Here is a 26,299-nt window from a genome sequence, read left to right as displayed (position 1 = left end):
TCCAACGTAGAATCTCTCTTGCCAACAAGTGCTACTTTGGACTAAGTAGGCAATTGAGTAGTAAAGTCCTCTCTCGACGAACAAAACTAACACTCTACAAGACTCTCATCATGCCCGTCCTAACGTATGGCGCAGAAGCTTGGACGATGACAACATCCGATGAAGCGACGCTTGGAGTGTTCGAGAGAAAGATTCTGCGTAAGATTTTTGGACCTTTGCACGTTGGCAACGGCGAATATCGCCGGCGATGGAACGATGAGCTCTATGAGCTTTACGACGACATAGACATAGCGCAGCGATTAAAGATCCAGCGGCTACGTTGGCTGGTTCATGTCGTCCGAATGGATACAAACGCTCCGGCTTTGAAAGTATTCGATGCGGTAACAGCTGGTGGTAGTAGAGGAAGAGGACTCGAAGGCCTCCTCTGCGTTGGAAAAATCAGATGGAGAAGGGCTTGGCTTCACTTGGTGTGACCAATTGGTGCCGGTTAGCACGAGCAAGAAACGACTGGCGCGCTTTGTTTAACTCGGCCAAAATCGCGTAAGCGGTTATCGCGCCAATTAAGAAGAAGAATAAATGGGTTTCAGAGTAAAAAGTCAGTATGCTAAAGGGTCGTTAGCATAAAACGGTCCGGTGTTCTGTTTAGATACTGATTTTTCCCTATGCTACACGTTTGAAATTTTTTAAATTTTAAAGTTCCACAGAATTTTAAATATTTTGAAAAATATTTCAAATATATGTACATATGTGCATATGCATGACGTCAGATAAAAATATGATAATTTTGTGTTTCAATTGCTAGTGCAGATTCTGTTTTCATAAATATTTATTTGATTGAAGATCGAAAGCTCTCACAGCACCACAATCCCTGTTAATGAAATACTAATAGGCGATGTGTTTTCAGAAATTAGCTCACATCACAAATATGCCAATATACAGTGAACGTCGAAAGAAAATATTAGGTTAGGTAAGCCAGGTTCTTGTCTAAGGCAATACACTCGGTTGCTCTAAGGCCCATTGTGATACCTGCATTTGATTTCCATCCCCTAACTAAGTTGCTTAAACCGCTTGGTAACTAGTACCTCCAGTGACAAATTTTGCAAATTTCCTAGGCCTTCAAAGAAATAATTGAATATTTGGCACGGCTTCTGTGCAGGATATTCACAGAGGAGGTGTTGTATATCAACTCAATTTCTTCTTCATCTCCACAACTCCTGCACAAGTCATTGTGAGGTACACTCATTCTACTGGCTAGGGTACCAATAGTGTAGTGACCCGTCATAACACCTGCGAGAACACTGGTAGTTGCTCTAATCCAAGCAGATATTTTATACTTTTAAGGTTCAGTTTTGGCCAAAACGCGTTGGAGACCCCATAGTTAGTAGTTAGAGATCAAGGCGATTACGCTCAAGTCAATCGCAGTCTACAGTTCGTTAAGAGGAATGCCTATGTCTTCTACCATTCCCTGAAAAGTCAAGCTCAGAGGTTTTCCTTGCTCACTCATCCGCTCTTTCATTTTCCTCCACTCCAGGCTGGCCGGTTACCCAACCAAGTGTGGTGTTGTGTTGTGGGATAAACTCGAGCTTGACTTGTTTACAGTAGCACAGAAAACAAACTATGTGACATATCACGCTGAAATTTGCCATGTAAGCTTATAACAGTCCTACCAAAAAACAAAAAATTTATTTTTGCCATATGTCATCCGCGGAGCGTTTTATTGATACCGTCTCGTTCATATTTGAGTAGAAGATACGTATTGATAAGTTTTGATTATTTATTTATTATATTTTGTAATTTCAATTATTTTTTATAAAAATATAGTTCTTACTACAACAAAACCATAGAAAGCAAAGTCTCGAACTTTGTATAAAATTTGTAAACATTTCTTTTTACTCAGAATTTTTAGAAAAGTTTCGAGTAAGTGGTCTTATAGGTAGATCATTGAATTTTGGGTTAATAAAGTGAAAGTTTCAAGTGGTTCGAAAATTGCGTTGATTTTTGAAAATTTTTTCTGCTGACAGTGTTGACTGTTTCTTCCATATAAAAAAAATGTGGAGTAGGCGTTATATGGAAAAAATGCAAAAAAAATTTTCAAAAGGGTATTTGGTTTTTGACTTACTCGAAACTTGCGCTTAACCTATAAAATTGCATACTTGACATTTTTTCACAAATTCTGAGTAAAAAGTTTAAAATTTTGATGAAAGTTCGCCGAGTTCTTGCAAATTTTTGTACAAAGTCTGAACTCTACTTTATATAGTTTTTGTATTTTTATAAAATAATAACTGAAATTTAAAAGTAAATAAATAGTAAAAACTTGTCAGTATATGGTGTACACTTTCTTATGATGCTCACTGTATATATTAAAGAATTCTGAGTACACTTTTTTAATTTGATTTTTTCCAGGTACTTTCATTGGTACGGCTATACTTAGTAAATTGCTAAAATTCGCGGACTCCACAATTGGCATTCTATCAGCCATTGCCATCGTAATTTCCCGAGTTCTATTTGTAAGCCTAATGAGTTTGTTTTAACATTTGAAATTAGATATTTAATTTGAATTTTTATATTTTTCAGGCTTTTGCCAAGGATACAAAGTCCTTCTATGTCGCTGGCGTTGTTGATATGTTTGTGAGCTTGCGTGTAATCGCCATTAAAGCCATCGGCTCCAGCATTGTTGATGGCGAAGAATTAAGTTAGTGTTAAATCTCAATAGCAGCGTTAATATTTTTGTTGATTAAAAAAAAATTCTTTTTGCAGGTAAAATGTACTCAATATTTGGCATTAGCGAGCCCATAGGACAATTCATATTCCCACCAATATTTAGTGCCATCTATCAGGATACCGTAGAAACTTTTCCTGGTGCTATTTTCCTTTTTGGCGAAGTGTTTTACATACCAAATGTGCTCGTGTTTGTGTAAGTAAATTTATATACCTGGTATAATAAATTCCCATATTTATTTGTGCTTGGCAAAAGTGTCTGAGATTGATGTACTTGGTTTTCATTACGAACTAATAAGCAAAAGCAAAATGTTTAGATAAAATACTACTGTGGGCAAAAAGTAAGGTGAATTTATTTGTCAAACTTCGCGGGATTAAAATTTCGCTCTAGTTATTTTTTTCATGAGTTGGCAGCACTGTTAATAACATCTGCGCCAACTTCCATGTGAATGTTATTATCAGTAATATATTTACGTTTGTGTTTACCAAACGACCAAGAGTGCATTTTTCGATTTTTACAATGTCTGATTTGATTGAGCAGAGAAGTGCCATCAAATTTTGTTTGCGGAATGAAATTTCGGCTGCGGAAACGTTTAGCATGCAGAAGGCAATGGGTGATTCGACCATGCCGCAGAAAAATGTGTATAAGTGGTACAAAGGCTTCAGAGAGGGTCGAGAACGTGTTGATGACTTGGAGCGCTCCGGACGACCATCGACGTCAACAGATGACCAACACGTCAATAAAGTGAAGGAGTTATTGCTCAAAAATCGTCGGTTGACTGTTAAAGACCTTACTGATATGATCGGAATATCAGAAGGATCTGTGAAAACCATTTTGAAAGACCATTTGGGCCTACGAAAAGTCAAATCTCGTTTGGTACCGAAAACTCTCAATTTCTTGGAAAAAAGTCGTCGCGTTGATGTGTGTGAAACAATGCTTTCAGACTATCAGGACAAGCTCAAATGCATCATTACGGGAGATGAGACTCGGATTTATGCTTACGACCCTGAAACAACCGACCAATCAAGCGAATATCGTGCTAAAGGCGAGGCCAGACCGAAAAGAGCACGTCAAAGTCGTTCAAAAATAAAGGTCATGATGACATTTTTTTCGATTTTCGTGGTGTGGTGCACTATGAATTCCTTCCACCTGGCTAAACTGTTAAAAAGGAATATTATTTGAGCGTTATGCTTCGTTTACGTGAAGCAATTCGTCTAAAAAGACCAGAATTATGGGCCAACAACACTTGGTTTTTGCATCACGATAATGCACCGTCTCACACTGCACTCGTTCCTCGTGACCATTTCGCCAAAAATTCCACGCATATCGTTCCGCAACCACCGTATTCGCCTGATTTGGCTCCGTGTGACTTCTGGTTATTCCCAAAACTCAAGAGACCACTCCGGGGAACGCGTTTCGAGTCGATCGAGGAGATAAAAGCTGAATCGAAGAAGGTGCTGATGGCTATACCGGAAATGGACTATTTGGCATGTTTCGGGGATTGGAAAAATCGTTGGCATAAGTGTATTTCATCGAGAGGGGATTATTTTGAAGGGGATGAAATTCATTTATAAGAATAAATAAAGATTTTTCATTTTACAACCCAATTCACCTTACTTTTTGCCCACAGTAATATTTCTTTTTTAAAATGGTGTGCTCCTGAGCAACCAACCATTCATTCAGGTGTTTGCATCGGTATGCCCATGGTCAGTATGACATGGAATGTTTCATGATATACCACTTAAATCAGGATATTATAGAACATTATTTTGAGTCGATGCGAGCGAAAGGTAAATTTTTTGTTAATCCACGACCTATGCATTGCAAATATACGTTGCGGAAGTACTTACTGGGAAAGGTTTCTTTAAAAATACACAAATTTTCACCAATAGTAATATTGGCAATAAGTAATTAATCACAGCTCGCAACATCGTAAAGTTTGCTGTCCGATGAAACCAAGTGACCTCTTCTTCTGATTTTTTTTTAAATCTCCATTTATTATATGTACAATCTGTCATAACAATAACAATAAGTACTATTTTTACCTACAATTTAAAGATGAATAACTTAGAGCAAGAACTCCCAGCGGAATTCGTTACTTAATAATGAACATCATATAACATATGTATATATTATACAATTTTATAACTTTTGCATATAGGTACGTATATTACGGTTTAAATCTTTGCATTAAATTGTTAGGCTGACATTTTTTAATCTTGAAGAGTAGCTTATCTGGGAAAGGTTATTTGCTCGGTTATTCGGATGAGTCACAAGTCGGTCGTTGTATCTCTGGCTGAGGTTGTTTATTTCTTCGAAAACTGCCGTAACTTTTAGGTCACGGTGCAATATCTCGTTTCGTACAAACCATGGCGCATTGGCACACATGCGGAGCACCTTTGACTGAAATCTTTGCATAATTTCTAGATTTGATTTTGCAGCTGAGCCCCATAATTGAACTCCATACGTCCATATCGGTTTCAGAAGAGATTTGTAGATAAGCACCTTATTGTCTAGTGTAAGTGCTGAATTGTAGCCGATTAACCAGTGTAGTGATCGCAATTTCAGTCCAAGTTGCTTTCGCTTTAAAAATATATGCGATCGTCAAGTAAGACGCCGGTCTAATAGAAAGAATTTGGCATTATCTGTTTGAGGTATGTGAACGCTGTTAAGAGATACGGCAGGGCATGAGCCATTTCGAAGTGTGAATGTTATCTACGCCGATTTGCATTCGTTAGCTTTTATGCGCCATTTTTTCATCCAGTCGCTAACACTGTTAAGGTTTCCTTGTAGGTAATCAGAAGCTATTGAGTGAAGGGTACTCCTGGCCATGACGACAGTATCATCTGCATACGTGGCTGTATATGTGTTCTTTGATAGTGGCAGGTCTGCCGTGAACAAAGTGTACAACAAGATGGGGCCTAGAACACTTCCTTGTGGTACACCTGCACTAATTGCGTGAAGGTTAGTGGTTTCGTTGTTTACTTTAACAAGAAAATGTCTATTTTGCAAGCATGAATTTATGAGCATATAACAGTTGTGTGGCAGACTCTGCTTTAGCTTGTATAGCAGGCCTTCATGCCAGACTTTATTGAAGGCTTGCGTTATATCTAAAAATGCCGCTGTACAGTATTGCCTCCACTCAAGTGCTTGTCTAGCGAAATCATAACACAATTAACTTGCTCTGTGGTGGAGTGATACTTACGAAAACCAAATTGGTGGGCTGGAATAAGATTCCTTTGCGCAAATATTGGATTTATCCTTTTTAAAAGCAGCTTTTCGAAGAGTTTAGAGACAACAGGGAATAGACTTATTGATCTGTAATTGGAGACCGCGCTCGCGGTCTTCCCTGGCTTTTCTATAAGGATGATTTCAGCAACTTTCCACCGAGTTGGGAAATACTCTTGCCTGATCATCGCGTTAAATATAATGGTGAGGAATTTGTATCCACATATGGGCAGTTCTTTTAAAACCTTACTAGTTATTAGATCGTAACCTGGCGCCTTTTTGGTTTTAAGAGTTTTGGTTGCTGCGTATTTAACTTATTTCTAGGTAAATCGTACAGTCGGAAGATCCATTTGAAATAAAGCTGAAAAAAATTCGTTAACTTCTTAGTCTACCTCCGCACTTTTACTCGAAAATGGTTGGAAAACATTTGATAGATGTTTGGCAAACTCTTTTTCGTTGCCTTCCACAATGAGTAGTCAGTAGTAGTATTCATGCAATTCTGAGTTTTTTGCGTCTCTTATAGTGTTTCTTAATTGTTTTGTGAGCTTATTTAGCTTTTTTTGTCGTGCTTGTTTCTGGTGCTTTGCCATATGCGGCGAAGCTTGCGTTTTTCTGATATTAATATTTTGACGTGATCATTAATGTGTGCTTCAACGTGAGTGTGCTTAATTTCCGGCGTAGCGGTCCACGCAGCTCTTTGAATGTAGTTGTTGAAAATCTCAACGGCCGTGTCCAAATCAGAGTTGGATTTTAGTGGAATATTTAGGCACAGTGAATCCTCGACCAGTTCTTTAAAGTATTCCCAATTTGTCATTTTGTTGTGCAGTTTGGTGCCATTTCCTTTTTTTTGAAAACAAGAGTTTATTGTTAAGAGCAAAGGCGAGTGGTCTGATGAGAGATCTAGACATGTGTCTATGGTGACCTGATTTTTAGATACACCTTTGCATATGCAAAAATTTATAAGATCCGGTGTTTTATTTGGTTACCGTACATATTTCCCAATCCATTTTTCCCAAAAGTCATTTTTCCCAAAACTTTTGTTCCCAATAAAATAACTCCCAAACCAATTTTCCCAAAACCATTTTTCCCAATTCAATTAAAATCCTATTTTTCCCAAACTTGTTTTTTTTTTGCGTAGAACTCCTTTTCGCGTGGGCGGCCTTCGGCCGCGCTTCAAAAAAATAACCCTCATCAGTCCGACTCCGGCTACGCAATCCACCGTATTTTTGCGTAGAACTTCTTTTCGCGTGGGCGGTCTTCGGCCGCGCTTCAAAAAAATAACCCTCATCAGTCCAACTCCGGCTACGCAATCCACCGTATTTTTGCGTAGAACTCCTTTTCGCGTGGGCGGCCTTTGGCAGCGCTTCAAAAAAATAACCCTCATCAGTCCAGCTCCGGCTACGCAATCCACCGTATTTTTGCGTAGAACTCCTTTTCGCCTTGGCGGCCTTCGGCCGCGCTTCAAAAAAATAACCCTCATCAGTCCGACTCCGGCTACGCAATCCACCGTATTTTTGCGTAGAACTCCTCTAAAGAATTTATTTTATTGGGAACAAAAGTTTTGGGAAAAATGACTTTTGGGAAAAAACTCTTGGGAAAAACAGTTTGGATGAAAAAATTTGGGAACATTTGCCTTTGGGAAAAGTAAGCATTGGGAAAAAAGTTTTGGGAAAAATGGATTGGGAAAACTGGTCGGCAACGGTTTTATTTGGGTCACTAGGTCAGTAAGTGTGCTGTCCTGTCGAGACGTGGAATAATTTATTGGCCTGCATTGCTCTGAGAAGTTCGCGCCCTCTTGGAGTTATTAAGCGTGAGCCCCATTGGGATGTTTCGCATTGTAGTCGTCACCTTCTACAAATCTAGGTCCCAACGATTTGAAATACATTTGGTATTCGACGCTTTTTATTGATTGATTTGGAGTGCAGTACACAGAAGCAATCACAAGAGAGCTCTTTCCCTCTGTGACTGTTATAGCAGTCAATTGTAGATTGTAATTTTTAGTGTTTACATGAACCATATGCACAATATTATTTTTGATTAATAGGGCCGTGCCTCCTCTGCTATAACAGCAGGATGACTTCTGCTGATGATGAGGTAATTTTGAAGCGGTTCTCGTTTTGCAATGAGCTCCAATTTAACAAATGGCTAGGGAGTCAGCCTAGCTGCACATGGGTGATTAAGTACACAGTACCTGTGAATGCCAGCCCCGACGTCAAGAAGCAAGATCGTATTTAAAAATTTGCACAAATAAATTAAAAATTAAAATAAATAATACTAAAAAACCCTCTAAATGTATTGCGTATCACAACGGACAAATTTTATATTTTTGTCTAAGTGGGCCCCTCGCAAGGGCAGCCATTTAACCCAACCTCTAAATATTGTATTAAAGTAAATAATTTAAAGAGGTACAGTTAGTTTGCCAGTAGTAGTAGTTAGTAATGTAAGAATAATAGTGATTTGGAAGTTAAAACTCCAAGGTTTCATAGGAAAAGCATAGTGAAGTAAGGTTCAAAGTTTTTTCTTAGTCAATTATGAAATATAGTAATTCATTTTTTGATTAGGTGGCCTATTAGCTTGGCCGCCATAGCCGAATGGACTATGCCTGACTATCATTCAGGAGTGTGTGGGTTCGAATCTCCGCACATGAAATATCAATATTATAAAAAAGAAGTTTTTTTCTAGTATCGGCCGCCCCTCGTCAGGCAATGGCAAACAATATGCACGCCACAAATAGGAGGAGGATCTGGGCTAAACACCTAACAGAAATGTACGCGCCAACTATTTATTTATTTTTTACCTATTAGCTTCATATTGGCGACAGTTCGCAACTTTGCGATCGGTTTTAAATAAAAAAAAGTGCGTGTAGCTTAGTACACATAACAGAAATAAAACTTTCAAGGCAGACAAGGAAAAAGGGAGAGACCCGAGAGAGAATGAGAGAGAAAGAATATAAATTCATATATCACATATATAAATTCACAACATTTGCAGAGAATACAAATAGACAAAATTTACAAAAAACGGAGAAGGGTCGACCGGTATAGGTAAACGCCGGACACAAACCGTGGCGACAACTCGTACTACTCTGAGCTTTTATCACCCGCACAAACGCAGCGATTCCAGGACCGCAGCAATGGCAAAAATTACCACAAAGCAATATCAATAAATCCGACGGCGAAATGGAAAACACTTTATAAAGGGTGATTTTTGAAGAGCTATAGGAAAGTTTTTTCAAAAAAACACACGTAAAATTCAGAAAAATTCATGAAATGTTTATCGATAGTACAGTCCATGCAGCAATGGCAAAAATTACCACAAAGCAATATCAATGAATCCGACGGCGAAATGGAAAACACTTTATAAAGGGTGATTTTTGAAGAGCTATAGGAAAGTTTTTCAAAAAAAACATACATAAAATTCAAAAAAATGCATGAAATTTTTATTTAAATCGATAGTAAATTTAATGTTTGAAGATTATTTCATGCAAATGTTGACCGCGACTGCGCTTCAAATGGTCCATCCGCTTAGTCCAATTTTGGCATACTCTTTCCAATGTTTCGGCCGGTATCTCACATATAAATGCTTTAATGTTGTCTCCCAATGCGTTAATTGAAGCAGGCTTGTCTGAATAGACATGAGCTTTAACATAGCCCCACAAAAAGTAATCTAAAGGCGTTATATTGCACGATCTGGGTGGCCAATTGACAGGTCCCGAACGTGAAATAAAATGTTCACCGAACTCACCTCTCAACAAATCCATTGTTACGCGTGCTGTGTGGCATGTGGAAAGAAAACGCCCCAAGCAGTAGGCACCAAGGAAATATAACGCCAAAAAGTAGACACCAAAAAAATATTTCCTACAAGTTCGCACCAACAAACAAGCGTCGAAAAGTAGGGAGTGTTATTTCTCACTAGAAATTAGCAACCACAAGGAAAAACTCAGGAAAAATAGCTTAAAGTGTATCTAAGAAATACATAAGGTATATCTCTCTCTCTCCTTTTCCTCTACGTTATATCTTTATTATATCTCTCTCGCGGAACGAAAATGCCCAAAACGGTGCATGGCCTTTTTCGCTCGTCCATCGACGCCTAAGAAGTTTCACTTCAAAAATTAATTCACAAAATATAATTATTGGATTAAGTAAAACTGTGTTGTTTTTTAATGTCACACTTGGCGATTCCCGCTAATAACTCCTGTGTATACCATTTATACACATAAATATGTACGTATCACAAAATTCCCGGTAGGGAATTAGAACAGTTTTAGAATTATCACAGGTCATTGTGAACTGAATTATCATCTTACAAATCTGGGAATACACTCCAAGGGAATTTGCAGGCTGTGAAGGGAGGAGCATGAAGCTGCCGCAACATGTGTTGGTATTGTGCAACTGCCAACTGATAAACATATTTTCCTAGAGGAGGAAATAAAACTCAATAAAATTGAACAAATACTCGTACTAAAATTTATGGAGGTAATTGGGCTCGGAATGCTAAATCCGCTCATAATAATAATAATAATACGTTTGGGGTATTCATGAAGACTTTAATTACATGTTTTTCATTTGACGTATTTATCTTAGCTTTAAGATCGTTGTTGAAATGTTGCATGCGAAATTAAAATATAATGCGATATTATTTTCCCACGACAGTCAGTGCTACCGCAACGAGTGAGATTTCTGAGTGTATCCGAATAAGCACAATTACTCCAGCAGCATTGCTCAAAAGGTTTTTCTTAGAGTATTTTATGATGTTGCATCAATAACAATGCAATAATATGCATACATACATACATTTGTGGCTGGCTTCATACAATGAAAAAACTCACCGCAATTCTGACAAAAATATCTAGTTTTAATGGGAAACTTAAAAAGAGGTTGTCTGTAAAGTCGGTTTACTGACGATAGCTTAACGTGATAACGTCATAAGAAAATACTGATTGAATGGTTGCATTTTCAAAAGAAAATTTTAATTTTATTTGTTTGATAGATATTTTGTATGGATATAGAGAATGAGTTAACATTAACATAACATAATATACTTTAACATAACATAACATAACATAACATAACACAACATAACATAACATAACATAACATAACATAACATAACATAACATAACATAACATAACATAACATAACATAACATAACATAACATAACATAACATAACATAACATAACATAACATAACATAACATAACATAACATAACATAACATAACATAACATAACATAACATAACATAACATAACATAACATAACATAACATAACATAACATAACATAACATAACATAACATAACATAACATAACATAACATAACATAACATAACATAACATAACATAACATAACATAACATAACATAACATAACATAACATAACATAACATAACATAACATAACATAACATAACATAACATAACATAACATAACATAACATAACATAACATAACATAACATAACATAACATAACATAACATAACATAACATAACATAACATAACATAACATAACATAACATAACATAACATAACATAACATAACATAACATAACATAACATAACATAACATAACATAACATAACATAACATAACATAACATAACATAACATAACATAACATAACATAACATAACATAACATAACATAACATAACATAACATAACATAACATAACATAACATAACATAACATAACATAACATAACATAACATAACATAACATAACATAACATAACATAACATAACATAACATAACATAACATAACATAACATAACATAACATAACATAACATAACATAACATAACATAACATAACATAACATAACATAACATAACATAACATAACATAACATAACATAACATAACATAACATAACATAACATAACATAACATAACATAACATAACATAACATAACATAACATAACATAACATAACATAACATAACATAACATAACATAACATACCATAACATAACATTACATTACATTACATAACATAACAAATTACCCCGTATTAAAGCACTTATCAACAGCTTTCATTTGATACCCATATTGTACATACACAACCAAAGGTTACCCGGGTCCACGTTTTGACCTATATCTCGAGACCCCAGTCACGGAGCGGCATGAAAAATACTCTGTACTAAAGCATTCACCAACAGCTTTCATTTGATACCCATATTGTACATACACGTCCGAAGGTTACCCGGGTCCACGTTTTCACCTATATCTTGAGACCCTATCTACCAATAGGTATTCAAACTATACGGAAATCATCTTCAATACCTACTTAACAATGTGTGTAAGTTTGGTTTAATTCGGTTCAAAGACACGGCGGGTCCACGTTTTGGCATATATTTCGAGACCCCAGTCATCAATAGGTATGAAAATTACCCCGTATTAAAGCACTTATCAACAGCTTTCATTTGATATCCATATTGTACAAACACATTCTAGGGTCCACGTTTTGGTCTCTATCTCGAGACCCTAGTCACGGAGCAGATGGAAATACTCTGAACTAAAGCATTCACCAACAGCTTCCATTTGATACCCATATTGTACATACACATCCGAAGGTTACCCGGGTCAACGTTTTGACCTATATCTCGAGATCCTATCTACCAATAGGTATTCAAACTATATGGAAATCATCTTCAATACCTACTTAACAATGTGTGTAAGTTTGGTTTAATTCGGTTCAAAGACACGGCGGGTCCACGTTTTGGCATATATTTCGAGACCCTAGTCATCAATAGGTATGAAAATTACCCCGTATTAAAACACTTATCAACAGCTTTCATTTGATATCCATATTGTACAAACACATTCTAGGGTCCACGTTTTGGTCTCTATCTCGAGACCCTAGTCACGGAACGGATGGAAATACTCTGAACTAAAGCATTCACCAACAGCTTCCATTTGATACCCATATTGTATATACACATCCGAAGGTTACCCGGGTCAACGTTTTGACCTATATCTCGAGACCCTATCTACCAATAGGTATTCAAACTATACGGAAATCATCTTCAATATCTACTTAACAATGTGTGTAAGTTTGGTTTAATTCGGTTCAAAGACACGGCGGGTCCACGTTTTGGCATATATTTCGAGACCCTAGTCATCAATAGGTATGAAAATTACCCCGTATTAAAACACTTATCAACAGCTTTCATTTGATACCCATATTGTACATACACATCCGAAGGTTACCCGGGTCCACGTTTTGACCTATATCTCGAGCCCTATTTCCAAAATAAAATATAATCCTTGTTACTCGTGATGTAGCTTTCGAATGGTGAAAGAATTTTTAAAATCGGTCCAGTAGTTTTTGAGCCTATTCATTACAACCAAACAAACAAAGTTTTCCTCTTTATAATATTAGTATAGATATGGTAAATATTACCATACATTTTTTCCTTCAGATATAATAAAAAAATAATAATAATAACATTAAAACAACAGGTATTATTAACAAACTTGGTTTTATTTGAAATTCTTCAAGTAAATCAAAATAATAATAATCAATAAGAAGGCATATGCCAATACAAATACGTGAATTTGTATATAGTATGTACATATGCGCATATACATACATACATATATACGCTCACTTAAGTAGGGGAGAGCAAGATGTCGAACGTTGCCGTTCGTTTGCTTTGTTTGCTTTGTCGTTCCTTCCGCTCTTTCGCTTGCAGTTCATTCAATGCAATGAGCAAGGTAACTACATATGAGCAAGGTAACACTAATATGAGCAAGGTAACACTAATATGAGCAAGGTAACTACATATGAGCAAGGTAACACTAATATGAGCAAGGTAACTACATATGAGCAAGGTAACTACATATGAGCAAGGTAACTACATATGAGCAAGGTAACTACATATGAACAGTAATGAGCAAGGTAACGCTAATATGAGCAAGGTAACTACATATGAGCAAGGTAACTACATATGAGCAAGGTAACTACATATGAGCAAAGTAACTACATATGAACAGTAATGAGCAAGGTAACACTAATATGAGCAAGGTAACTACATATGAACAGTAATGAGCAAGGTAACGACACATTTTTTCGTGCGTGCAGCCTGTTAAATCGAATTATAAGACGTTATCACGTCAAAACGCGTGTGTGACCAAGGGTGAGAAGGGGTTGGGGTTCAAAGACAGACTTTTAGAATATAAAAATGTACTTTTCTCCGATAATAACTTGACGATAATGCTATGGTAAATTAAAAAAAAAATTCTATCTTTTGTGGTAATGACTTTGAAAGAGAAATCGAGGAAGGTCAAATGGAGTTAAATTTTTGCAAAAAAAAAATAATAATAGTAAAATAATTGGTAATATAAAGTCTGAGGAAAAGCCAAAAAAAATTAAAAAAATTTCAATTGTTCGAAAAGATACGCTGTCGAATATAAATAAGGGTTCTTCAAAAAGGACTTTTATATGTCAGTATGTAGTGAATAATTCCTAGACGGTACCTTTTTCTCTGTCATCTTTGACATTTGCCCAGATATAATACAATTTTACACTATAGAACGACGCATCAAAATTATTGAAAATTATTATTTGAAAATAGTCAATCTTAAAAAAAAAACATATCGCAAAATTCGTGATTTTTGGCAGAGGACTTGAACTTTGCTTATGGATCCTTTCGGGACATTGTAGTTAATGATTTGGGTAAGCGCCGTGTTGCTGCAAAGTTCATCCCAAAGAATTTGAATTTCATGCAAAAAAGGGACCGCGTAGGGGCCAATATTCATCAAATTCATCATTACTGGAATCGAGAAATGGGGGCTTATGAGTACGACAGGCAAACCAGACTTCAGGCGAGTGAGTGCAGAATTCCAAGAGTAAAAAAACCACGTCGTTTTCAGCTAAAAAAAGCGATGCTCAGGGGTTTTCCGGTTTTTTTTTAATAATTTTTGCCAGACATTCAGACAGTTAATAATGCTTATTATTGAGACGTTAATAAGCAAAATTGCCGTATTTGGACTGAAGGGTAGCCCGAAGTCGTCCAAGAACAGCCATTGCATCCATTGAAAACGACTGCTTGCTGCGGTTTTGGGGGTGGAGGAATCATCGGCCCATATTTCTTCAAAGACGAGGCTGACGCCAATGTAACATTGAATAGTGAATGCTCTCGCGCGGTGATAAGCAACTTTTTGATGCCGGATAGGTGCCGGATGGGTTGAAAATAAATATTCAAAAGACAAAGGCAATGAAAATAAATGATCGTATATTCTCAAATTTTGTTATTGAGAGAGAGAAAATTGAACTTGTCGACTCCTTTCAATACCTTGGAAGTAGACATAGAATCCAGATTAACAAATAGCGCCGGAGCTTTCGCCAGCTTAAGAAAAATCTGGAACTCAACCAGTTCATTTGCGAAGACAAAACTGAACTTATACAAATCCAATGTCCTCACAGTTCTTTTATGTGGTTGTGAGACATGGCTAGTTAGTGACAAACTTACAAACAAGTTACAAGCCTTTATACATAGATAGAGCACTTCTCAACTCTCAACTCGTCATTATACCAACGCTGTAACGTCGAGACAGTCGCTACAATAATAAAAAGGCGTAAATGGGGTTGCATCGGGGAAGCTTTACGGAAACCTCGCGGGGACAACTGTCGTTACGCACTTGACTGGTAACCCCAGGGCAGCCGAAACGGGGAACGCCTAAAACGTCATAGCGTCGCACTGTTTTAAAAGAGGCAGAGAATGCTGGAAAATCCTGGCTGAAGATAAAGGAGTTACCAAAAAATCGAACTCGGTTCAAAAATTCACCTCGGTTCCATGCTCCCCCAGGAGTTAGAGGAAAAATGATGATGATATGTGGTTAAACCAACTTCGTTTGAGACAGTGGGAGCCAACATTACTAAAGTTATTCACGAGATACTGATCGAAGTCCTTCAGCGAGTCATTCAAAATTGGTGCTTACGGATGGCCAAATCATGGCCTCCATTTGAGGTTTTATCCGTTATTACCCGTATAAAACTTCTTAGCTTTTTCAAGCTCTCTGTTGCCTATACATATAATGAGTATAAATATGAGGAATCGGAACGGAGGTAGTATTCGGGACGATCTTCTTCTTCTTCTTAATTGGCACGATAACCGCTTACGCGATTTTGGCTGAATTTACGACGCCATGATCCAGCCAACGTAGCCGCTGGATCTTTACTCGCTGCGCTATGTCTATGTCATCGTAAAGCTCATACAGCTTATCGTTTCATCGCCTGCGATAATCGCCGTTGTCAACGTGCAAAAGGGCAAAAATCTTGCGAAGAATCTTTCTCTCAAATACTCCACTGAACGTCTCATCGAATGTGGCATCGTCCAAGCTTCTGCGCCATATGACAAGACAGGCATGATGAGAGCCTTGTAGGTGGTTTGTTTTGTTCATCGAGAGAGGACTTTACTGCTCAGTTGCCTACTTAGGCCAAAGTAGCACTTGTTGGCAAGAGAGATTCTACGTTGGATTTCCAGGCTGACATTGTTATCGGTGTTAATCAATTGCCTACTTAGTCCAAAATAAACCGTCGTAAATTTTACCAAATGCGATCAGATATAAGGCCTCATCTCTTTCGACCCCAACTTTCTTCCTTTGGAACGAAATTTCTTGTTTTAATTTTAATCTTTTTGTATTTGTTTAAGAAGCAATTGCCCAAAATTTTGACTCTCGCGGTTTGAGCGAAAGTTGTTTGTGAGCTGTACTTTTTCGAATGTTGAGAAGCCACGCTGTTTGATGGAGAGCCCAGGGACACTATCGAGCTAGCTCTTTCAACATTCGATGGTCGGCCTTTCCTTTTTCCGAGCAAAGTAGTGGCAGTAAGCTACTCATGAGCAATTTCTAGTTGAAATTTTATTAGAGGAATATAAAGCATAAAGCCTCGGGTTTATTAAGTTTAAATGCTTCCTATACAATAGCCATGTATTTGTAACGGATGTTCCGAGGCACCAATAAAAGATTCTTATGTACTACTTCTTTGAACGGCGGTTGACCTTGTAGAGCTCCATGAGCATGTCAGCCATATCTACTCCTATACACATAGCCTTATTGTAAGAAGCAACAATCGCAGATCTTGCAACATCAATATAAGCTTTCCAACGTTTGCTATACCAACAGGATCAATGCTTTCACACGAGGATATAAGTTGAACTGGCTTATTGTCAAACCACTTGACGCATACAATATTTTTGTTCGTTTCACAATTCATATCGAAAGATCGCCTTCCACGCTTTTTTAACTCAGCATCTGAAAGTAGCTGGCAATTGCTTATGCGGTTTTTACGTACAGTTCCTATTGAAAATATGCCCATTTCTTTCAACGAGATCAGAAGGCTTACTGACGTAAACCAATTATCGGAATAAATCTTAAAATTTTTTTCCTTAAGAAGACCTTTTGCCAAATATAGTTTTATATCCGAAGATAGGCCCAATCCATAAGCAGAACAAGTACCTTCACCAACATACAATGTAAAGTAGTACACTAATCCAGAGGTTCCAGTACGCGAAAACATTTTCAGACCCCATTTATGAGGCTTAGCAGGGTTGAAATGACGATCACCTGTAACAAAAATTTAAAGTAAAATTTTCATTATGACATTTATGAACGTATACCTTTGAACGCAATGATTTGTTCATCAGTGCTTTGATGCCCTCCTGGGTTAGCTTTCCAAAATTTTCTTTGAGACTGTCTAGTAAAGGACGTATTTTGTACAACTTGTCATAATTCAAATCCCCTTTTTTGGATTGTTTAGTGTTATCGTTGAAATGTAAACATTGTTTTATTTTTTTCAAACTTTTGATCATGCCATTTTGAGTTGAGGCAATTTTAAAACACCCATGTACAACAAAATACTTATATAGCGTTTAATATCTTCAACAGTACATTTGAGCTCAATGCCGTGTTCTTACAGCGCATACAAATCTGTTTGCTGTGTGATCAAATCAAAAACTCGGCTATTAAAAAGTGCAGAAATATTCCACAGGCGTCATCACATCGTCAACCATCAAAGTATTTTCTTCCCAACTGGTCTCCGAAGGTACAAATGGCCTTTTTCTCCACTTTAGTGTCTTGATGTCAACGTTTTCAAAGCAATTTCACTAGTTTACGAATTTTCACTTTCAAACATGGTCCTCGACCAAAAAGTATTTTTTTGACTAATTTGAGGACGCTGAAACCAAAAATGATTTTTATTTTTTTTTTTTCAAAGAACGGTTTCCGAGATATTCCCAAAAAACCAGTTTTTTGGGCAATAGTGCAGTTATTACCTGCAATCTCGAAAACAGTGCACGCCATTTCTTTGAAGTGCATTAATTTCGAAAGGCACACATATAACCTACATGGCAATATATAATTCGTGTCAATGGAAGTCGTAGTTTTCGCAAAACAGCTGTTGAAAGTAAAAAAAAAAGGCATTTTTCACGTTTTTTTTATTAAATTATCAAAGTTTATTAACTTTTTTCTGGAACAACAAATTTTTTTATATCGACATAAGATAGGGTTTCTGAAAGACAATTTTGTCACCTAAATTTTAAGCCTAAGTTTGTCTGAATCGACGAAAAATTGTAGAAGTTATGACCCATAAAGTCAACACGTGTGATTTTGCAGCTTTTGACTTGGCTATGTTTGAGGTCGAAAATACGCTTTTACTCTCAAACTTCTTCTTTTATGTTGCACGGAATCTTCACGTAGTTGCATCCAGCAGTAGTCGCTCATCATTGCTTGATCCCAAAAGCCCTCATAACGCTTTTCAATCGTAGCAATATCTTGATGAAATCGCTCGCCCTGTTCATCACTTTCAGCCCCCAAATTCGGAGGAAAAAAATCCAAATGACTGTGAAGTAGGTGCATTTTTAATGACATGCGAGCACCTATTAACAAAAACAAAGTTAATTGTAAATTTTCCAATAATTTCTAATCAATTTACATATATGATAAATATATTTTGGAGTATGTACGTTTTACAATAGTAACCAATAGTTTTAAAGTATTTCATCATTGTATGAATCAATTGACGGTCGTTGTTGCTCCTGTTGTTTCCCAAGAATCCATGAACAACTTTTTGGAAAGCTTTCCAAGCTTTAGCTTCGGAACTGTCAAGGCATTGTTGAAATTCTGTGTCCGTAAACAATTTCTTTATCTGTGGACCGACGAATATACCCGCTTTGATTTTCTCTGTTGACAATCTTGGGAACTTGGTTTTCAAGTATTTAAGGGCTGTGTTTTCCGTTTTTTTTGCCAAAGCTTTCACAAAATTCTTCATTAGCCCTCTGTCGTAAATGGAAATATGGCGCCACCGAAAAATATACACAGACGTACAATGGTCATACCTAGCTCTTATTTAGCTGGAATTGGTACAATGGGCAAATAAGCGTATTCTGCGACAAATATATATATATATATTTATTTGTATGAAATAATTATTGTTTTTAATTATAGTGAGCCTAAGAACAGTTATTTTGCGTGACTCAATACGCAGGCTGGCATGATTTACTTTTGTTCGAAACCGTATTGTATACATCAAAAAGATATACGACAGACGATGAAATTGTCTTCATTCACATAATACGTTATAATTTCTAAAATTTTTCGTCGATTCAGATAAACTTAGGCTTAACTTTTTTTTAACTTTCAACAGCTGTTGAAACTACGACTTCCATTGACACGTATTATATTATATGTTGTCAATGTGTGCCTTTCGAAATTTATGCACTTCAAAGAAATGGCGCGCACTGTTTTCGAGATTGCAGGTAATAACTGCACTATTGCCCAAAAAACTGGTTTTTTAGGAATATCTCGGAAACCGTTCTTTGAAAAAAAAAAAATTCATTTTTAGTTTCAGCGACCTCAAATTAGTCTAAAAAACGCTTTTTGGTCGAGGACCATTTTTGGTGTAAACTAGTGTTATCAGCCACACAAGATTTCGGCTCACCTTCTTCTGCAATCATATTTTTGAAAAGTTCAATCTCTATAGTCTCCCCTCTTTGCACGATCCCTTCCCAATTCTTCTCTAGCATTGCAGCAATGTCATCCATCTAGTCACCAGGCGAGTCATTCCAATCAAAGTTAACAATCCTCTCAATATCGTCATTTGACAATACTTTCTCTCTCCGTCTCATAACTAAGTACAAAAATATTTATTACCACAATGGCCCAAGGTTGCCCACAAGCGACATTGCAGCTTTGAAAATTACTCTCCTAGTTAATATTTTTAACTAATCAAGTTTAATTTCAGTTTCGTAAAGTTAAATCTTTGCTAAAAAACATGGCATATTAACTTTTCAAATTTTTTCATTATTATAAAAGTTAATCGCTCACTTTAAAAACTCTTTTGAATTTCACAACAATATTTTCTGCGCTGCATTTGCTGTTTATTCAATATAACTTCGCTAAATGATCTACAAATGATATTTTTTTTTGCTCATATTTTGAGTAGATACATAAAAGTACCGTTATCATTTATAATGAACAGACAAAAACAAAACCAACGCTTTCCGTAAGCTGTGAAACTGCCCAAGTTGCTCACAGGCATCGTTGGGGTCGAAAGGGTTATGAACCTTCTAAAAATTATTTACGTACTTATCCATACAAATGCCATTTTCTTAAACACAAATCTACAGTAAAATGTTTGAATCAATCTTTTATGGTGTTTTTTTCAGGCTTTGCTACATAATTTTACGTCGTAACAAAAATAAAACTAAGCAGGCGCCTGCAGGCACTACCAATGGGAGTACTGATTACACCAATCCCGATTGTGAGATAACTAGTCTATAAATTAAAATGTACTGAGCAAGGCGAACGAAAGGTAAGTGAGTATTTTCATTGAAAAATACATTTACAAATGTATGTGCATTTATGCATGTATATGTGTGCATGCATTACATATAAATTTGTCGTTCTCATTTTTTGCTACAATCAATCCTTACTTTTATATTATTTGTCTGTAACTATTTTTTATATTAAGGGGGTCTTCTGGTCTCGAGGCTCTGAAATGAAGGGTTTTTTGGGGATTGATTGTGACAAATCCTGTGAATATTTAAAAAAAAAAATTTTTTATTTTAAAGGTACATGTCTTGGCTTTTAAAAAATGGTTTTGACTTTGAAAAAAATTAACACCCGCGACCTTGAAATGGCGCTGAAGACGTCCACCTCCAAACGAAACAGGTTTCCATTTTGGTCACGGTTTTTCCACCTGGGTAATCAGAAAGCAAAAATTAGATATGCGTTGTCTTCAGAGTTGCCCTGGTTAAGTTTTCCCGTGACAGATTTTTTTTTTTAAATTTTTTTCAAAAGTTATGCAACAATTTGCAAAAAAAAATTTTTTTTGCTCATTTTTTGATCTTTAAAAGGTTATAAAAATGGAATGAAAAAAAATTTCAAAAATCGTACACGGGGAAACTTAGCGGTAAGTTTTCCGAACCTTTTAAGACCAAAATCATTGAAATCGGAGTATAACTATATTACTATGAAAAGTGTGACCAAAATGCTTAAAAAACACGATTTTCGGGGAAAAGCGTTTAAAGATAAAGTTTATGATAAAACGGCCGGAGGAGGCTACACTTCGGTGCCCAGAAAAATGTGAAAAATGCGATTTTCAAAAAATCCTTTCTGTGGCGTATTCTGCATACACATACAACAAAATTATGCAAAAAAAAAATCGATTTTTTTCGCTGGAGACCAGAAGACCCCCTTAAGCACAAAAGTCAAAACTTCCTTCTGTTCGGTGAATACTTCATTTTAGAACTTTTGTGCGTGTGAAATCATGATTACTGCTCAGTTGAATACTTATGTAAGTATATATACATACATATGTTGCAAGTATCTAACTGTGTATGTATGTATGTTACCATGCCATGCAGCCTTAACCCCTTCACTTTGGCCTGCAGCATCCTTTAACACTTGTTGCTCACACATAAAACCCGTAAGTGGTAATTTTAATCAGCAAATTCATTCAATTTATTCCTTCGCCCATAAACCTGAATCATTTGCTCCTTTATGTATGCGTAAACCTGCGTAGACACATGTGTACCGTTATACGTTTGCGTGGGTTTTGCGCGCAACTCCCATTTAAATACTACTTTTGGGGCAACTTTCTTGTGAAACAATACTTGCTTAAATAATCGTTGTTAATCTTTGCTGAAGCAAAGGATTGCCATCCATGAGAGCGTTCATTTGTGATTGTGTGTGTTGTGACTGTAGGCCAATATTGTTAATCTGCAAGCTGGCAGCAGATAGGAAACCGTTTGGGTATAAAAACCGATGTTCTAATAGCAGCAGACGCAGTTCAATCAGTGCATTACTCTAGTTGAGTAAAAAGTTGCTAGAAGCGAACGGATTCAAATCAAAGTAAGATAATAGTACACACTTTTGATATTTGGCTATGTTTTTGAAGAACGGAAGAACGCAGCTTTTCCAGGAAGTGTAGTGAAACTCATTTAGAATGTGATTATTTGTAAGCTGTTTGTGGAAATTTCTTCAGTGCAAGTTGAATTCTGTTTTCCACATAAACTAAGTTTAAAAGTACATTTCAGCAGGTTAAACTTAGTTTAACGGTTCATTTTTATCTAATATAAATGCACTCAGTAGTTGCAGATACATACAAATAAAAAATATGTATACCCTATTACAGTTAAATTTATGAAATTCAGCCGGATGTTTATAAGAGAGGCGCTGTTGAGATGAGAAGAGTATCGACATCCCTTTGTACCGAAATTTATTTTTCTTCTGTCTTCAGTGTTGCCAAGGAAATTATCTTATGCTGCTGTTTAATGACATTAAACTATTCTTTGTCGTTACAACCAAAAAAGCAAACAGAAATCCAAAGTGAACGAAAAACATATGCTTTCAAGTGTGTGAACCATGCAAATGGAATGAAGATTACTGCGCCATTACTGACGGAATGATGATAAGTTAATGCCAGTTACTTAGCCTTACTCATTTCCGGTCACGCATTCAAAGGTATTAAAAAGCGATAAACTCAAATCCTTTCCATGCTACTCTGTTTTTAGCATTATTTGCATTGCCAACTTGATCAAAAAGTTCCCGGAAAAATACGCCCAAATAATAGTCCTCATTAGTTGTCTGACCTTCTGGAAATTCATATGTTGCATATTCTAATCTGGAGCGAACAAAGGAAGTAAAAAGTCATTTGAGAGTGTAAGGGTCCGAGAACTTCGAGCTATTACGCCGTGTAAAACCTAATATTGAGTAAGAAGTGGATACAACAAAGTTAATGTGACTATTAAATGGGAAATGGGAGTATATGTATACAGCACCTCGATCAAAAATTTCCCGGAGTACGAGTACATTCCGCAAAAGTGATATTATCGCATTATCTTCTTCAAAGTACTCCCCGTCAAATGCAACGCACTTAATCCAGTGTTTGATCCAGTTCTCGAAACATTTCTGGAACTCTATTTCCGGTATAGCCATTAGAGTCGTCTTCGATTTTTCAATTACTTCCTTTCGGCTATTAAAACGTGTTCCCTCTAGTGGTTTTTTGACTCGATCAAACAGAAAGAAATCGCAGGGAGCCATATCAGATGAATTCGATGGCTGTTGAATGATATTCGTTGCGTTCTTGGTCAAAAATTCACGGATAATGATGACACTGTGCGATGATGCGTTATGTTAGTGCAAAATCCACGAGTTTTTTTCCTTTCTGTTTTGGCGAATTGCTTTACGTAAACATCCGATAACGCCCAAATAATAATCTTAATTAACTGTGTGATTTTCTGGCAAAAATTTGTGTTGTGCAAAACCGTTGCAATCTTTAAAAACCGTGAGCATCGCTTTCATTTTAGACCCACTCACTTTCATGATGTCTGGATTGCGTGTCATACTCAAAAACCAACGTCTCGTTTCCAGTAATGATGTGCTTGATGATCGTTAGGTCGGATTCAGCCTTGGAAATCGTGTCTTTGGCGATATCAACGCAGTCCCTTTCTTGCATGAAGTTCAGGTTCTCTGTGATCAACTTTACAGAAACAGTTTTTGTTGCGTTTTAGTGTATTTTAGAATGCTTGGCGGCAAAGCGGCTATCGCGCTGAGCATAGAGCTACAAATATATTTGGAATTTGGCATTTGTGGATGATGGTCGACAAAGGCACACGCAGAGCAATTATTTTGTAGAAAGCTGAGAAGACATGTAATTTTGTATATTAGGACGATGGGCGGAGTTGTTAATTTAGTTATCATTTCCAAAATAAGAAAATAGTAACAAATTGAAGGTGAACAGGTGAAATCTTCGGGTGAGAGATGTGTGGTGTTTTCAATTTTTATGCGGTGCAAAACTCGGTGTGGTGTCTACCGTCTTTTTCCGAAAATGAGAGACTGCCTTACTCTCTTTTTCGGTCTAAAATACCCGCTACGGTTTTTTTCGGGAGAGGACCAAACTAAAAGTATATTTATATATTTTTATTTAGTATTTATTTTACACAGAATATAGAAATTTAAATGCATCGCCATTAATAAAATTCTGATTTATATTCTGATTTTCTTCCAAATTCATTTCATGTTGAATCGTTAGTCCGAATTCCTTATGTCTTGCGATATATATATATATATACAGATTTAATTGGCGCGTACACCCTTTTTTGGGTGTTTGGCCGAGCTCCTCCTCCTATTTGTGGTGTGCGTCTTGATGTTATTCCACAAATGGAGGGACCTACAGTTTCAAGCCGACTCCGAACGGCAGATATTTTTTATGAGGAGCTTTTTCATGGCAGAAATACACTCGGAGGTTTGCCATTGCCAGCCGAGGGGTGACCGCTATTAGAAAAATGTTTTCCTTAATTTTGGTATTTCACCGAGATTCGAACCAACGTTTTCTCTGTGAATTCCGAATGGTAATCACGCACCAACCCATTCGGCTACGGCGGCCGCCATGCGATATAACTACCATTAAATGAATACTTCTTGTCTAAGTAGCCTGTTCGCAGTGCATTGGAAACATCACTATCAGTTATTTTGTCCCATGGATTTTTTACACAATTCACAACTCCTTGTAAGCCTGGTTTTACAAAATTACCTCGATGATTTCTCATCATTCTGCTTTCAATATATTCATTGATTTCCATCGGCAAATAATCCCTGAATGGCTTGTTTATTGCAAGGTTAAGTGTCCAGTCATTCCTGCCGGAATCATTATTTGATCAATCTTCCTCTCAGCGCAAGAAAGTTTTTCATGTCTTTAGCGCGGTGAGTACTGGCTGAAGCCCAAACTAGTAAACCTCTAGTTGGACCCCTCAAAAGTGGTGGCAGCATAAAATCAACCCCCTTTTTTATAACTGTTGCGTGCACCCAGGCTTTTTCACTTTCAATGACATAAATTCCAGAAACACGTTAAGTCTGGTATTTTTTACCTTTAGTGATTAAAAATGGCGATACCTTCGTGCCATCTAGACGAACCGCCAAAATACAGGTACACTATCGTAACCGGTAGAAGGAAGGTAAATTGTCGAAGAAACCTTGTGGTGAACTGTCGTTTGAGCTCCTTGGAGATGTCGTATTTTACAAAAAGTTCCGAAAATCACAATAGGGCTTAGTTTCGGAGGATGTCCAATAGCAAACCTTTCAAAACTCAACTGTGCTAAAAATACTTAACAGTAATGTTGCTCACACTCCCCAACGTAAACGTACGCCCGACGTCCGTTTCACCTGACACGATGAACGGTGGTGAAAATTCATCCATCTAGTTTCATCGTGTCAGCTGATAAGGGCGTATGTTTACGTTGGTGAGTGTGAGCACCATAAAATTTACGTTGCGACACATAATTCACACATAGATGGCGCGCTGCACACTATGCTTATGGCGTTTGATTCATTTCCAGTCGAGTCGATTAAGCAGTGCCTTTTTATAAATAATTATAATACCCGCACACACACATGTCCAATGGTATTACAATTTATTACGTATACCAAAATGGTCAGAATGATGAGAATCCGTTTTAACGCGATAACTCCAGTAAAAATTAATACACAGTCAAACTTCTATCACTTGAATCAGCAATATACAATGAAAATGTTCGACTTATGGAGATATCGAGTTATCGAATATTCCTTTTTTTTCAAGAAACTACATCTTAAATAATAAAAATTGTTATTAATTCGAAGTACATATGTTTCGGCTTGGATGAATTAAAGAAATCAGAAATTAATGGATTTTCTTTTAAAGTTTTCAGTAAAAAGATATTTTAACTGGGTTAAATCCTTATAGTGAACATCAGTGGTAGTTTTATTAATTGCAAATATAAATTCAAATTTCTAAATAATTAAATATAATAAAGTTATATGTACTTAAAGTTCTGAGCCGATCTCTGACATCGTCAGTGGAAGGCTGGGCCT

General features: G+C 36.6%; 1 protein-coding gene across 1 annotated transcript in view; it reads left to right on the top strand.

Moving 5' to 3' along the window:
- The window catches only part of LOC129236436 (uncharacterized), a 49,798-nt gene that overhangs the window by 21,592 nt on the left and 1,907 nt on the right, over positions 1-26,299 (top strand). The window contains exons 8-11 of the mRNA XM_054870829.1: positions 2,404-2,507; positions 2,575-2,692; positions 2,758-2,914; positions 20,614-20,759. Coding sequence (XP_054726804.1) covers positions 2,404-2,507; positions 2,575-2,692; positions 2,758-2,914; positions 20,614-20,728 — 494 coding nt within the window. The 3' untranslated portion in view covers positions 20,729-20,759. The remainder of the gene's footprint in view (positions 1-2,403; positions 2,508-2,574; positions 2,693-2,757; positions 2,915-20,613; positions 20,760-26,299) is intronic.

Source organism: Anastrepha obliqua, chromosome 1, assembly GCF_027943255.1.
Source record: "Anastrepha obliqua isolate idAnaObli1 chromosome 1, idAnaObli1_1.0, whole genome shotgun sequence".
Taxonomy (NCBI): domain Eukaryota; kingdom Metazoa; phylum Arthropoda; class Insecta; order Diptera; family Tephritidae; genus Anastrepha; species Anastrepha obliqua.
This window is presented reverse-complemented; position numbering and strand designations above follow the sequence as displayed.